The following is a 14,281-nucleotide window of genomic DNA, read 5'->3' as shown; positions in this document are numbered from 1 at the left end:
CATTGTCACAACCCACATACTGAGAACCACCGATCTAGAGGATTAACTATTTTGTTTCCACCTCTATTGCTCTGTGCCTTTCCTAGTTTATATTCTCCTCAATATTACTATAACCTAAACGCCTTAGAGCTTCTCCCATAATCTTATTAGAACATACTGGAATAATCTTCTTTGATGTAGTTCACTATATTCAAGCAGGCAGAGTTCTTTGTTAGTAGTAGGTACAGTAATTTGATTACATATCCTTCAATGTGACCTTCAAAATATCTCTTAATTGATCTCCACCCTACTTCCCTAAGTGCATTTCTTAAGATACAGTGATTTTTACTTTCCAATCTGACCACTTAAATCTGTTTTTTCTTCTCAGGCACATTTCCCAAGACATTTTCTCCCTAAGGAACGCTACCCTGTTTTCTGCTCCACTAGAATCTCTCTAAAGCCCTTGCCCCCTGAGTCAGAAGACAATTATGAAAAGTGATTCAAGTTTCTCACCGTCTTCTAATATGGAGGCTCCAGAAGTCCTTCCCTCAGAAGCCACAGGCAAGCCCATCTCAAGCACTGCTGGGGTAACAGAATGAAGAGTCAAGCGGCTACCCTCTAAAACCTCCGGGGAAGAACTGACGACCACCTTCGCGGGTGAGGCTAATTTAGGCGTAGACCCTGAATCACCCAAAGCACTTGTTTCCTGGAGTTCCCCGCCAGTGGCTGAGGGAGGACCAGAGCTGAAACCAGGTGCTGAGATACTGGTGGTGGTGGACTCATCTGCTGAGAGCCATTCAGCTTGAAGGGTGTTCTCCTGGGGAGGGAGAAAAAGGCTACATCACATCAGAGAGAAAAGAACCACATGGAAAGGAAATACTGGGTGGAAGGAACACAAGAGTCCTTGAAGGATACAATCTGGGATCGAATCCCAGTTCAGCAAGCTACTATTCTGAAAATCTACAGAGAACCCACATAGCCTCCTAGAATTCACCTGGCAGGGCCAGGTGAAATGCCATAGTTAGAAGACTCGAAACAAAGTGAACACTTGAGAGAGAGCTCTGTTTCTCCGGCTTTGGGTGTTTCGTTTCCTTCTATCTTTTTGGCATAAATGACTTTAAATACATAGAAGTTAGCAATATATATAACTCTCTTGGCACAGACCTCAACATACTACCCACAACAGGAAGAAATAATTAACAATTTTATCCATCATTTTGAAAGATGTTTAATTAGAGGCTTTTATTTTTTCTGAAAAATGTCACCATATCACAATGTGGGCTGTTGTCTCAAATAAAAAGACATACTTATGAAGTTGCTGCATGCCTCAAAATGCACTTTTCTCTTTCTCCAAACTTTATATTAATGTTTGGCTTTAGAAATAGAAAGTAGACAGAAATACAACCCTTGAATGTGCTAATTATTTAATCTTATGAGAGCTATTCTATTACAAGAAATTAACCGAAGAAACTGTTAATAGATAAAAGAGTCATAATGCGGTGGGAGTTTGCGTATTTTAATCTATGTTAGACATTAGCCTGGCATATAATATTCCTCTTTTAAGATTTCTTTATTTTTAGTGAATGAGTACTTTGCGCCGCATGTATGCCTGGTCCCACAGAGGCCAGGAGAAGGCACTGGATACCCAAGAACTGGAGTTAGAGATGGTTGTAAGGAGTCATATGGGTGCTGGGACCTGAACCCAGGTTCCAGGGAAGGTAGCAAGTGCTCTTAACTGCTAAACCATTTTTCCCAGCTCCAGAATCCAATATTCTAATAAGCTGAGTTAACTGGAGTAAAATGTACGGTACAAGTGAAAAATGCAGGTGCATGAAGGAGGAAGCGGAAGGCCATCCTCAAATGATGAGGTGCAACAGCAAACGAGGTAGGGAGGAAGTGAAAGATTTCAAGACAGGGAGAAAAACACCCTCCTGGGGGCTCTCCAACGGGTGTGAATCTGAAGAGAGGAAGACTGGTCGTAGAGGGGATCTCATCAGACAGACAACATTCAGCACTCACATAGTCAACAGTAGCATCTTGGGAGCCTGAGACCATGGGTAGCACAGTTAGTCTTAAATAACTGTGCAGTGTAAGTGACTTGCAATTGCTGACCTGTGTGCAGGGTATACCTGTGTAACTCAGTACCATATAGACACACAAAGCTGCCCTGGATTTTGCCTTAAAATGTCTAAGTTATTCTGAATGGATTTGAAGGAGAGAGTAAAAGTTTAATTAATAAACAATAGTATAATGAATTGAAATCCTAAATATTAAAGAAGGAAGTCAAGGAACTATATTAACTTGTGAACGGCTCAGGGAGTTTACAAACCCATTCTTCAGGAATGGGAGGAGAACAGAGTATGCACATGTATGTCAACATATAAATGTATCAATTTTAAACCTAGGAAGACTCTAGAATCGGGTAATCCAATCATGCCTTGTGTGTTACAGGTAAAGAGATTTTCATAGGAGTTAAATGGCCAAAACAATCACAAAAAAAAAAAGAAGAAAAGAAGAAAAAAAAAAGAGGAACCATCAGAATTTAAAGCCATGGCTCTGGGTTCCTTAGTACTGCTGTTTCTCCCACTCGAACTTAGATGGGTGATTTCTTTATTGTATCAATAGATGCTTCTAGTAACAAATTCAACTCACAAATTCTTTTTAATTCAGCATTTAATGTTATACTGGTCAGTTTCACTGGTTCTAATTTCCATGTGAAAAACTTTCTAGTTCTGAAGAAGGCATAGTGAAAAACAAGTGATTTTTATAACTGGAATGCCAGGAACTTCCAAATTTAATCTTCCCACCTCTCAAGAAGTCTAAAATGTTAATCTTGGTAACAAATGTCACTTCTCTAATAAAGTAAAACATTACAGAAAGTAAGCAAGCAAGCAAGTCAATTATTGTTATGTCTTTTTGCCACTCATCAACATTACGCTAACTCTTTTGTGTTCCCATAAATATTAGAAGCTAACAAATCAACTGGGTTTTATAGATGTGGTGAATAAAATAGTGGCACCAGGGGCTAGGAAATGTAGGGGAAGCAGGCATCTAAAGATCGAGGTTCATGGTATAAAATCACAGTTAGAGGGGAAAAGATCTAGTACTCTATAGCATAGCAGAACGACTATAGTTAACCAACAACCTGTGGCCCATTTCAAATAGCTAAGATCAATTATTTCCAACATATATAATGACGATAAATATTTGGTCATAGATGACCAGTTACCCTTATTTGATCATGTTGTGTGTTGACAAAAACTCACATTTACTCCACACACATACATGATATTATGTATTAATAATTTTTTTACATACTCTGCATCCTTAAATGGTTACTTCATTCCCTGCAGCTGTCACTTCTCATAAAGAGTTTGGCTGCAGGAACAATGGAGCACCAAGGTGTAACTAAATGATAAGCCCAATTAGTCAGTGCTTGCCATCCTTGACAGCCACAGCAACATTCTGACAACTTTGGGACAAAAGGGAATGGGGACTTCATGGGATCAGTTAGTCCTAGTTCTCAAAAGAAGATAAAAATCTGCATTCTTATGTAAAAAACCTAGTGTTTAGACACTAACTTTTTAAAATTAGTTTCAAAATACAAGTTCCATTCTGAATCCAGCTATATGGTATCAACTAGCAACCTCTGGCTGATAGAGAAAATCTTGTCTTTTCACTGTGTGTGTGTGTGTGTGTGTGTGTGTGTGTGTGTGTGTGTTTGGGGCTGGGAGTATGTGAGATGTGGAGTCCAGAAGCTGATGCTACATACATTCTTCTTTCACTATCTTAGCTTGTGAGACAGGGTTTCTCATTGAATCTTGAGTTCACCAACAGTCTAGATTAACGAGCTCTGGGGACTCTGTTGCACCCCTGTTCTAGCACTAGTGTGGCAGATGAGCACTGTCATACCCACTTTTTATGTGGATGCTGGGAATGTGAACAAAGTTTGTCATGTTTGAATGGCAGACTCTTTATAGACTGACCTCTATGGTCATCCCCAAAATCTTTAATTCGTGTTTATAAACTACCATCACAGCTTGCCTGTGATTAGAGAGGTCCCGGGATGATGGGATTAGAAGCATGGCTGTAGGTAGCCTTGCGTCTACGTTCTGGATGGACTTCAGGAAAGGAGCTATTGAGATGGGGACAGATAGGGCAGAGGTTCCTCCATCTTGTACTGTTGCTGAAGCTGTGTCCAGGTTTAACTAGACTCTGATCTTCTTGATGTAGAATCCCATGGAAAACTACCCAACGCCATTCTAAGAATCAATGGTAGGCTGTCCTAGCTAACTTATCTTAGCCTTTGCTAAAACTGCCTGTTTGTGCAGAACCTCCTCTAGCTCACCGCTCATCTTAGCTGCCTGTTTATGCGGAACTCCCTCCCGCTGACTTAGCTTCTCCGCCTTCAAACTGCTTACTCTGCAAAGTTCCCTGCAGCTGCTGAGCGAGACACCTGGACAAGATCTCTGCCTTCAAAACCTGGGTGTTGTGGACCCTCGGGGCCACATCTAGGTCCCCGAACACTTGGTGTGGTCCCAGCTGGCTGGAATAAAGACTCTTAATTGGCTCTACTCTGTGTCTGAGTGGTCATCTCTGGTGACCGCCCATAACACTGTGTCATCTTATTTGTTTGGAAATCTGTCTGCCGCCTGTCTGCGAACGTCTCATGGGCAGGACCACACCTCATTTCGCTTAGTTTCCTTGGTACCTGGCACATAAAAAGCACAAAATAAATATATTTGAATGAGGAGGAAAGCAAACACCTAATTAATGTGCCATCTGATGTCAATATCCGCAAACCATCTTTTCTCCAATACAGCTCTTGTTTATGGCCATACCTCCCTGAATGTGCCTGTTCTTGTCTGATCTTGTCTCTCATATAGTACTCAGTGAAAAGCGTATTTCTGGGCTGCAGAGATGGCTCAGAGGTTAAGAGCACTGGCTGCTCTTACAGAGGTCCTAAGTTCAATTCCCAGCAACCACATGGTAGGAAAAAAAAGTGTATTTCTCATGACTCCACACTTAAAATTAAGTTGCTCAGTAAAGTTGCTTAGTAAAGAATGATCAAATAAATTTGCTTTCTAATTTCTATTGTTGTCCTGAAAAAATACATATATACAAGTAACATTACATGGACTCAGCAAGTTGTATTTGTGCATTTAGAGTTTGTGCGTGTGCACACGTGAGTCCACACGCACGCACGCACACACACACACACACACAAGCAATTAAAGAAAAAGAGTTTTGAAAGAGAGCAAGGTTAGTACCTGGGAGAGTTTTTTTTTCAGATTTATTTATTTATTTATTATGTATACAGTATTCTGCCTCTATGTAAGCCCGCACGCCAGAAGAGGGCTCCAGATCTCATTATAGATGGTCACCATGTGGTTGCTGGGAATCGAACTCAGGACCTCTGGAAGAGCAGCCAGTGCTCTTAACCACTGAGCCATCTCTCTAGCCCCATGGGAGAGTTTTGAGGGAGGAAAGAAAATGGGTAATGATATAATTTTAATCTCAAATTTTTTAGAGTTTAATCTCAAATTTTTCCCATTAGAGTTCTAATATCAAGAAACAACTATTCCAAACAGCTGGTACAAAGACATTTTAAGAAAGCAAGAATGTGATCTATGGTTGTTGGATGTGAAGAGTCCCCCACCCCCACCTATGTGTCCCTGTGCTAACACTGAACCGCCCCCACACAAGGAGTCCTGGTGTTGCCATTGGTGGTGTCAATTCTGTGGCTTCACACACATGAGAAAGTATTCTTTTCTCCTCAATATCTCTGCCTAAGTGAAATGGGAAATAGAGATGTGGTGGGGAAAAGGGATGGTAAGAACAAAAGGGAGGATTCATTCCGTTCTGCTTCTGCGCAGATGGAAATGCTGCACTCTGACTTAAAGGAGGGCTGTGAGCAGGAGAGACAGCTCCTGGATAAAAGCTTGCTGCACAAGCCTGCAACCCGAGTTCAGAGGCATGCCTGACCCCACAAAAATGGAGAAGGGGAGAACCAACTCCCCAGAGTTGCCTGTTGATCTCTACACTCCGTGTGCATCCCCCACATACATTATGGGTACACACACATAATAATAATAAACAATAAAATTCACTTAAGAGAATGACTAATTTTAGGATTAAAAAAAGGAGTATTTTTCAGCTAGGCAATATCATCACTCTTTTTTCCTTCTATACATTATTCTACTGCCATAGCTCAACTTTCCCTCAATACATAATCCTTGAAATAAAAAATTTTTACTCTGTAGTTATGAATATCAATGTGTAGTCTTGGCTATTTAAAAAAAACTATTTCTAGGTAACTTAAAAACAGCTCAGTGGCACTTCCAGCTTAATCACCGTCTAAGAAGTATGAGCAGCAGCTACTTGTGTCCCATGTGGTGTTTGCAATCCAAACTTCAACCATTGAGAAAGGCTTAACTTTTCTGAACCAATATTTGGTCTCCTGTGCTGACCACTGTGAGTGATGATCCGGGCACAGGCAGCAGAATGCATGAAATGGGGGCAGTGAGGTGAAATCTCGATGCCAGGTGGCAGAGGCTGCGAAGAGGAGAGGTTTCGGGGGTAGGGCTGGTCTAAGGCACAGTGACTTACCAGAGCAGAGGGTGCTGTCACCTGAAGACTTGAACTTTCGGTGTTCCAAGGAGCTAGGTCTTCTGTTTGGGGAAGCAAAACTCCTCTCACTGAGGAAAGACAATGTAAGGCATCATTTCTGAGACGCTGTTGTACCTGAGATCTGCAGCACACATGCACACACTCAACCGTAGAAGGAGGCTGTTTGAAAGGTGCTACAGCAAATTAACATGGTCTAAGCAAGCTGCTGTGCTCACGAAACTCGGTCCCTCCGACCCTGATCCGCAGCCTGATTTAATTAGCGTATAGACACAATGCAAACCAAACATAGAAATCTGTAACACAGAGCAAATGGTCAGCCAATCACAATAGCTGCGCTTCCATGAGACCACGCTCACATGAGGCAAAAGCTAAGTTTCAAACAATCCCTCTCCATACTTTGGTTCTGTTTCTTACATGTCACTTCCAATTTTCTATTCATAAACATTCTAGAGTGTCGTAGAACATGTCCTGGGTCTCGGGACGCATTATTCACAAATCATTCTTTGATCAAGTAGAGTGTTACCCTCTTCCTCTAAGAATGAATCATTAGGGCCAGCAAATGGCTTAGTGTGAAAGGTCCCTGCTACCACCAAGCCAGACAACCCAAGTTCCGGCCCCAGGATCCAAATAGTATAAGGAAATGACAGACTCCCACATATCGGCCTATGACCGCCACACATACACTGTGGTGTGCACGCATCCATATAAATAAATAAACAATTTTAAGACATCGTTATAAGTATGTTTCTCGTTCTCCACTTTAGCAACTTACATTTTTTTTCCTCTTTTCTCGCTTCAGTTAAATATGTTATGCTGGAAGTTTTAAAGCTTAAAGGGCCCATACGTGAAGGCATCGTGGCAAAGCAATAACGGCAAATAAGTTAGAACTCTGCCCCCCTCTCCTGTATGATCCCAGCTCCATCCACGATTATGACCCATGACAGGATTGCCACAGTTATCGAAGGCCAAACTTAGTGTTGAGCTTTCTGGGCTCAGCATTTGGCTCCTTAAGCCAGCTTCCCTTAGCTTTCCTCCATGGTTCCTTTTTTGGCAATTCTTAAGCCTTGGCCCACTGGCCTTTTCAACGGCTCACACTGCAGTTGCCGTGCAGCACTGCAGCCTGTTGAGGTTCTTATTTCCTTTTTCTTACACTCTGTTCCCCCCTCAACTTGCTTCTAACTGCCATGTTGTTCTCCACTTCCCCGCTCTGTGACCTTCCGGGAAGACACATTCCAGGAAGCCCAGGACTAATCTATACCAAATGACTGTAGGATGAAGCTCCATTTATTAGCATGGGTCCTGTCTTGTGCAGTCTAAGAAAGTAGAACCATATATATTAGTGAGGTGAACCTTCACCAGACGATATCGGAAAAGGAGGGAAATTACATGCGGATGTCAGGAGTGATATTCAACTCACCATTGACAAGCTGGAGAGACTTGGGATCTGGATTCAAAGAGGAATTTCCCATCAGAAAGTTTTGGTGCAGTGTCTCAGCAATATACTCTCTGAAGTTGCTAATTGTATAAACAGCAGTGGGCTTATCATCCAACTCGACAAGGCCATGGTTTTCCACCTTGTTGGAGTGAAGGCTTATGAGGTCCCAGGTGGTATTGCTGATGGCCTCACCATTGAAGGTAGCCTCATAGAGAACGTCGATCCCACTATGGATGACAGGGGAACAGATTAGGTCTGACTAAAACAGCACAAGAAAGCAGCTTTGGGTCTAGAGACAGCATTAGGTCAAGAGGGGGATTCTATCAAAATGTGGCACCTCCTCTCCTCCCCAGAGGACAAGAATTCTAAGGAAGCCACAGAGTTAACCCTACCACAGCATCAGAGGCTCTTCATGCCCCACATTTTGAACCATTTCCCTTTCTTTCAAAGCCAACTCCTTTCTTTTCAATAATTCCCTTCTTCCTTCCTCTTCTATGTGAACAACAGTTTCCGGGGAGAAAATCTAACTATCAAGGCTGCCAAACTAATCAGAACTTCAGTGGTGTGGAGAAGCTGGGATGTTGCAAGGCCAGAGCCAAAGTAATAGCCATTTAGTGCCTGCCTCTGTGGGTGACCTAGCGCCTGTGTTACTATTAGATAAATCCTTCAGAGTGTGAAAATAGAGCCCCAGCTCCCAACAGCCACAAAACTAAGATAACATCAGGGGCCTATAACAGAGATTTCTCCACTTTATCATGACCCACCTCCCTGATATCTCCACCACTGTATTTTAAAAATATGCTGACTTAGGACTTTCTTTGCTGTAATACCATGAAAAGTTCATGAAACTACTGTCATGTTGGCACATGGAATTTGATGCAACCGAAACTTATGTTCCCAGACCATAGTCACTTAATATATGGCTCTAGAATGTGTTATCTCTTATCTTCTTGGGAGATATTTCTTGCATCAAGATTTGTTACAATTTATACTTCTGTTAGAAAAGATATACTGGTCTGTTCAGATGACTTAAACAATGATGGAATTTGCCACCAAGCCTGAAGACCTGAGTTCAATCCCTGGACCCACAATAGTGTGAAGGAGAGAATCAACTCCCACAAGTTGACCCTGACCTCTGTTCACGTTGTATGGTATGCATGTATGCACATGTACACATGCATTCACGCACATACACACACACACCTTCTAACTCCTCCCCAAAAGAATATAGATTTTTTTCTCATATTTCCTTATTATTGCTATCAGAAAAGTTAGGTACTAAACCACAGATATTTATTGAGGAGAAAAACTTTTCAAACTTTTAGGTAAAAAGTTAAATGTGAAAATAAAGCAACTTAGTTTTTTTTAATAGAGAAAAATGATAGATGATAGACAGACACATAGGCAGACAGAGAGCAGGCTAGGATATTTTCTGAAATGACAGCTATGTGAATCTTTCAGGAGACCTACAGTTCAATAAATTTACAATTCAATAAATTTCAGGCAAAACTGCAAAGGGTGTTATGACATGATTTTCTCTTGACCCGTTTATAGCACTCTGACGCTTACTATTTTTAACTTAGAAATCCTTATGGGTTTTTTGATTTTTTCTCTTTTATCTTTTTTTCTTTCGATGATTCCTTCATTAATGAATGGAATGGAACAACAGGAAGTGCTAGCAAGCAACTATTTCCAAAGTAAGCTTTTTCACTAACCCTTTGTACAAGCAAATGAAAAGGAGGTGGGATAAAGGAGGGAGAACAAACAAGCAGTAGCTGGTGTGATGTTTTACATTTCCTTAGTCATTTGAAGAAATAACATGAGAAGATAAAGTTGGGAGCCGATGGGAACGTGTCTCCTGGACAGTCACCCACCCACACACTCAGGCATCTCCAACAACTAAACACTAATAGCTTTTATGTGCTCTCAACATGCCCTTATCTCAGTTAGTTTTCACAAAAGCTTATTCAAAGTTTTATATTTTCAGAATATTGTTAAAGAAACAATAATAAAGTTGGAAGAGAAGGCAAAAGGCTCCCTGGAATTTTGCAGGGAAGATGTGGTGCGGCCAGGCTTCCGCTCCACGCAATCACCTGACAGAGTCATTATGAGGGCATCTCTGTGTCCGACCACCACACTGCCCCCAGCTTGCCTCTTCACACAGTCTGCACATCTGGTACACAGGATACCTCCAGGGCCAAGAACAAAAACAGCACTCAAGCCAGATGTGTAATGGAAGATATCTATTTCAGACATTCCATGGCAGCAAATGATTACCAACTCAAAACACAAAAACAGACAGCATCTTCCCAGGAAATTAAAAATTTGTGTGCACAGATGTAGATATGTGCATGCGTATATCATTTGTGTGTGAGTGTATCATCCATAATTGAACGGGTACCTACTCCATTACAACTGTCGTGTGCTTGTAAAAAGATTTTGTTACTGTGACTGCCTCTCTCTCTTCTTAAGTTTCCAGTCCCAATATTCATCTTGGCAATTCATAATGAGAGCTGCCCCGTGTCTATTACATAAGCAGAAATCTAGACATGAAATGAAATTTCCTGAATGAATGTCACCTTTACTGAACCTTCATGAAGGCTGATTAACTGATTAGGACTTCAATGATGGGAAAGTTTGGAATATTGCAAGACTAGAAGCAAATTATCTTGGGTCATCTTTAGTCCTATTCATAGACATGCACTAGCCTCCTCTGAGTATGACCTAACATCTTTGTGACTAGGAGGTAAATTCCTAGGATTGTGCAAACAGACCCCTAGTTTCCACCACCCAAAGGCTAAGATGGCCATCAGACGCCATCTAAGGCCTACAGCTGACATTTCCTGCTTTCCTGTGCCCATCTGTCTGTGTTTCTCTCACTGTATTTGAAGCAGCGTCTGTTACTATTTATCCCGTTACTATAAAACTCCTTGAAACCTTTACCACATCAGAACATGGAATCTGTGTTTCTAGGACACAGCCACTCATATTTGACTCCAGAATTAACAATCCTATCCCCTTAGAGGTGAGAGCTGTACTTTCACATGGGCACCAGTGTACTGGGGCTTCTTTAAAGGTATCCCCATAGGTTAAAAACAAATATAACAAACTGCCCTGATTTGATGATAGTGGTCATTCGGGTCACCCAACTTCCTCTGAGTTTGAGCTTATGAAAGAGACTTTTAATTGTAACTTCTCATGGATTTCCCTATGGGGAAGGAATACATGAGCTAGCCAATGCAAAACTCACACAATTGGTGGGTACATTTCCCATTTGAAAAAGATCGATTGAAAAGAATTGTCTTTTGTGTTTAGGGAGCATGCAGTGGTCTTTAGAAGTCTTCCTTTCCTTCCTGAGAGTACTGTCTAGTCCGGGCCTGTCCTGATGAACAGAGTGCAGATGATACCCTAGTCTATAGAGGATGCCTGTAAGCAATCAGACCTCTCCAACCTTCCTCCCCACCCTCCCTGTTAACATATATAATTGATTACATTGAGGGAAAAAAATTCTGGGTCCTTTCAATATTGATTTCCTCCCAGATCTGACAAGCATCCTATTCTTGACATTGAGCTCTTAAAAAGTGATAACTGATAATCCAGTAAACAGACCCTCAGCCACATTCCAAATAGAAGAGGCATCAAGGTATCAGGGGAGCTAGTTAGATAGCATTGAGTAGAGAAAGAGGACTAGTGGAAATATGAGGGGACAGAAGAGGGTAATAGGGTGAACGTGACTGAAAGCCATTATGACATGTGAAGGGCAAGTCCTCAACTCCTCAAGCAATCAAAGCCTTTTAATGTTTTAGGCTAAAATGTTAATCATTTTCGATCTTTCTCTTTAAGGAAAGGAACTATGTGATGATTTCAAGGCATAAAACAATAAGAGGATGCCTTCTGATTCAAACTCACCATGCCACACTCCCCATTTCTCTTTGGAAACCTCTGGTCTTTTGATGTCCAGGTGCCACACACCGATCCTCAGATCTTTGCATGCCCACTTATTTCCCCCAGTCCACACATCCCCTTATACTCATGAACGAATGTGTGCATGCCTCCTTCACCTCCCTATGCCTTCAGCTTAACTGTCACCTCCTCAGGGAGTTTCTTTCTCACACTGACAACATGGGTCATGTTCTATCTCTCCCACCATCTGGACAGACACAGTTGTTATTCCAAACATCAGAATAATGCATTCCAAGCATCCGGAACAATGCCTAGCTCATGGTATCTCAATAAATACTTCCAAAAGTAATGACAAAGTGATGGATGCTGTCACTAATATAAACAGATCAGATCATTTTAAGTTTTGCCACTTAAAGGGTACTTCATCTTTAATATTTAGATATATTTATAAATATTTTCTGTCCCTAAATATAAAAGGAAGAACTTTTACCCTGAAGAGCATGTCTATTTTCTTCATACATTTGTGTTCAGTACTCATTTAGAGACATTGTTTCCGGGTCACCCACAACTCTTTGCCAGCCTGGTGGGATAAATCATATCTGTATATTCAGAAAGTTGGACTCCTCCTCAAGGTGTACAACATATTATACTTTCTTGTGGTGTTAGCATGATTCTATGACAGGAAACAATGGCAAAAATTAAGAAAAGGAAGAAGGGAAGAGGAAAGAGAATAGGGGGAGACAGAGGAAGAAGATGAGGCTGGGCCTAACAGAACTCCAATGGCTTCCTCATTATGTGAAATATTAGGCAAGGAAAGTCAAGCACTTATTTACTGACAGGCTAGCATGTGCCTTGCATGGCTTTTAAACATGAAGGAGAGAAGATCATGAGAAATATTCTTGGATGAGAAGTCTATGCAAATCGGAAAGTCTGCATTAGATTACCAATCTTGTTCTTTGCTGACAAAGTATCATTTTGCCTCCCAGTATTTGCCTTGCTCATCTAAAGATAATATGTCTTCTATAGCATACCTTCTCTAGTAAAGACAAATTCATTAAGAAAGATAAAATGACTCAGAAAGATACTCTAATTTATTATCAAGTTTTTGTCTTGGACCAAGAACTCAAAGAAATACTTGCAATACCAAGAAACCAGGAATTCTTAAAGCCAAGAGCTTCACTGTGACCCAGGAAAGCTGCATTCTGGCAAGCCATAAAGTGCAAAGACTGCTCTGGATGAAGGAAATTTTTTAAAATTTCAAGATGCCAAGGAAGTCCACAAGAAGGGTAGACAGAACATTTCTGATTGAAGAAAGCTGTGCTGGCCCCACACCCAGTAACCTGAGGTGCATTGCAGTGTGAATCACCCTGGAACCCATCAGTTAGGAGTCAGTCATATGGAGGAAAGAGTCACCCTTATTCTCTCACCCCAGATACCCCGATCGGCTATTTTGCTGTGCACATTTTACATATCATCACTCGAGTTGAATAAGAGTAGAGTATTTCAGGGAGACTCAGACAATGCTTCTCTAGTAATGGTTCTTCTAGAAAGCAAGTGTATGCTTGCTTACGACACCTGAAGCTGAAGTTAGGACATGTGTCTGCCAGATCAGCATACTATCTCTTCCTTTCAAATGGGTTCTACTGAGTTTGTGTAATAAGTGGGGATTGCACATAGTAAAAAGCAAATCAAAAATTTCACACACATCTAAAGGCTGGTGGCAAAGGAGGACAGAGTGTAGATTCTCTATTTCTGTTCTACACGGTTGCTCATGCACAACTCGAAACATCAGCATATCAAATTTACAAATCAGTTCAGCCAACTAGCTGACACTACCCAATAACACTACACAATTTTGGAAATCCTGTCTTGGCTAATGTTCTATACTAGTGTAGTAACTTCATATTTGATTGTTTTCTGTGTTCTACACAGGACTGTTAGCAGTCAGCAAATGGCCACTACCCATCCTTTCGATACTAGAACTAACCTCAAGATTCAGGGCTGTTTCCACAGTCTGATCACCATAAAAAGGAACTAAACAGCTAGATCTCTTGAATGCATAGTGCAGAACAGGTTACAATCACTAAAAGTAGAAACCCAAATTCTGATTGGTCAAGATATCTGATATCTCCTAGTCATGTAACTTTCAACAAGACAATCTGTCTCTCTAAAACAAAATGTTCTCACTAACCAAAAGATACAAATACAAATCCTCATTTTACTATTCTACAAGGGTACTAAGATGATAACATTTTAAGGGAAAAAAGGATTATCACCCTACACATTCCTAAAAGACAAAACTCAAAAACTATTCATTTCTCTATGCATGGTGTT

At 41.1% G+C, this 14,281-nt stretch overlaps 1 protein-coding gene across 1 annotated transcript in view; it reads right to left on the bottom strand.

Annotated features, from left to right (window-relative positions):
- Window positions 1-14,281, bottom strand: part of Impg2 (interphotoreceptor matrix proteoglycan 2) — a 61,958-nt gene that overhangs the window by 13,394 nt on the left and 34,283 nt on the right. Inside the window, exons 11-13 of the mRNA XM_057765723.1 lie at window positions 8,027-8,271; window positions 6,589-6,677; window positions 493-796 (exon numbers count right to left, since the gene is read on the bottom strand). Of these exons, the coding sequence (XP_057621706.1) occupies window positions 493-796; window positions 6,589-6,677; window positions 8,027-8,271 (638 nt within the window). The remainder of the gene's footprint in view (window positions 1-492; window positions 797-6,588; window positions 6,678-8,026; window positions 8,272-14,281) is intronic.

The sequence above is a fragment of the Chionomys nivalis genome, chromosome 3, assembly GCF_950005125.1.
Source record: "Chionomys nivalis chromosome 3, mChiNiv1.1, whole genome shotgun sequence".
In the NCBI taxonomy this organism is placed as follows: domain Eukaryota; kingdom Metazoa; phylum Chordata; class Mammalia; order Rodentia; family Cricetidae; genus Chionomys; species Chionomys nivalis.
Note: the sequence above shows the minus strand (reverse complement) of the source record. Positions and strands in the feature narration are given on the sequence as shown.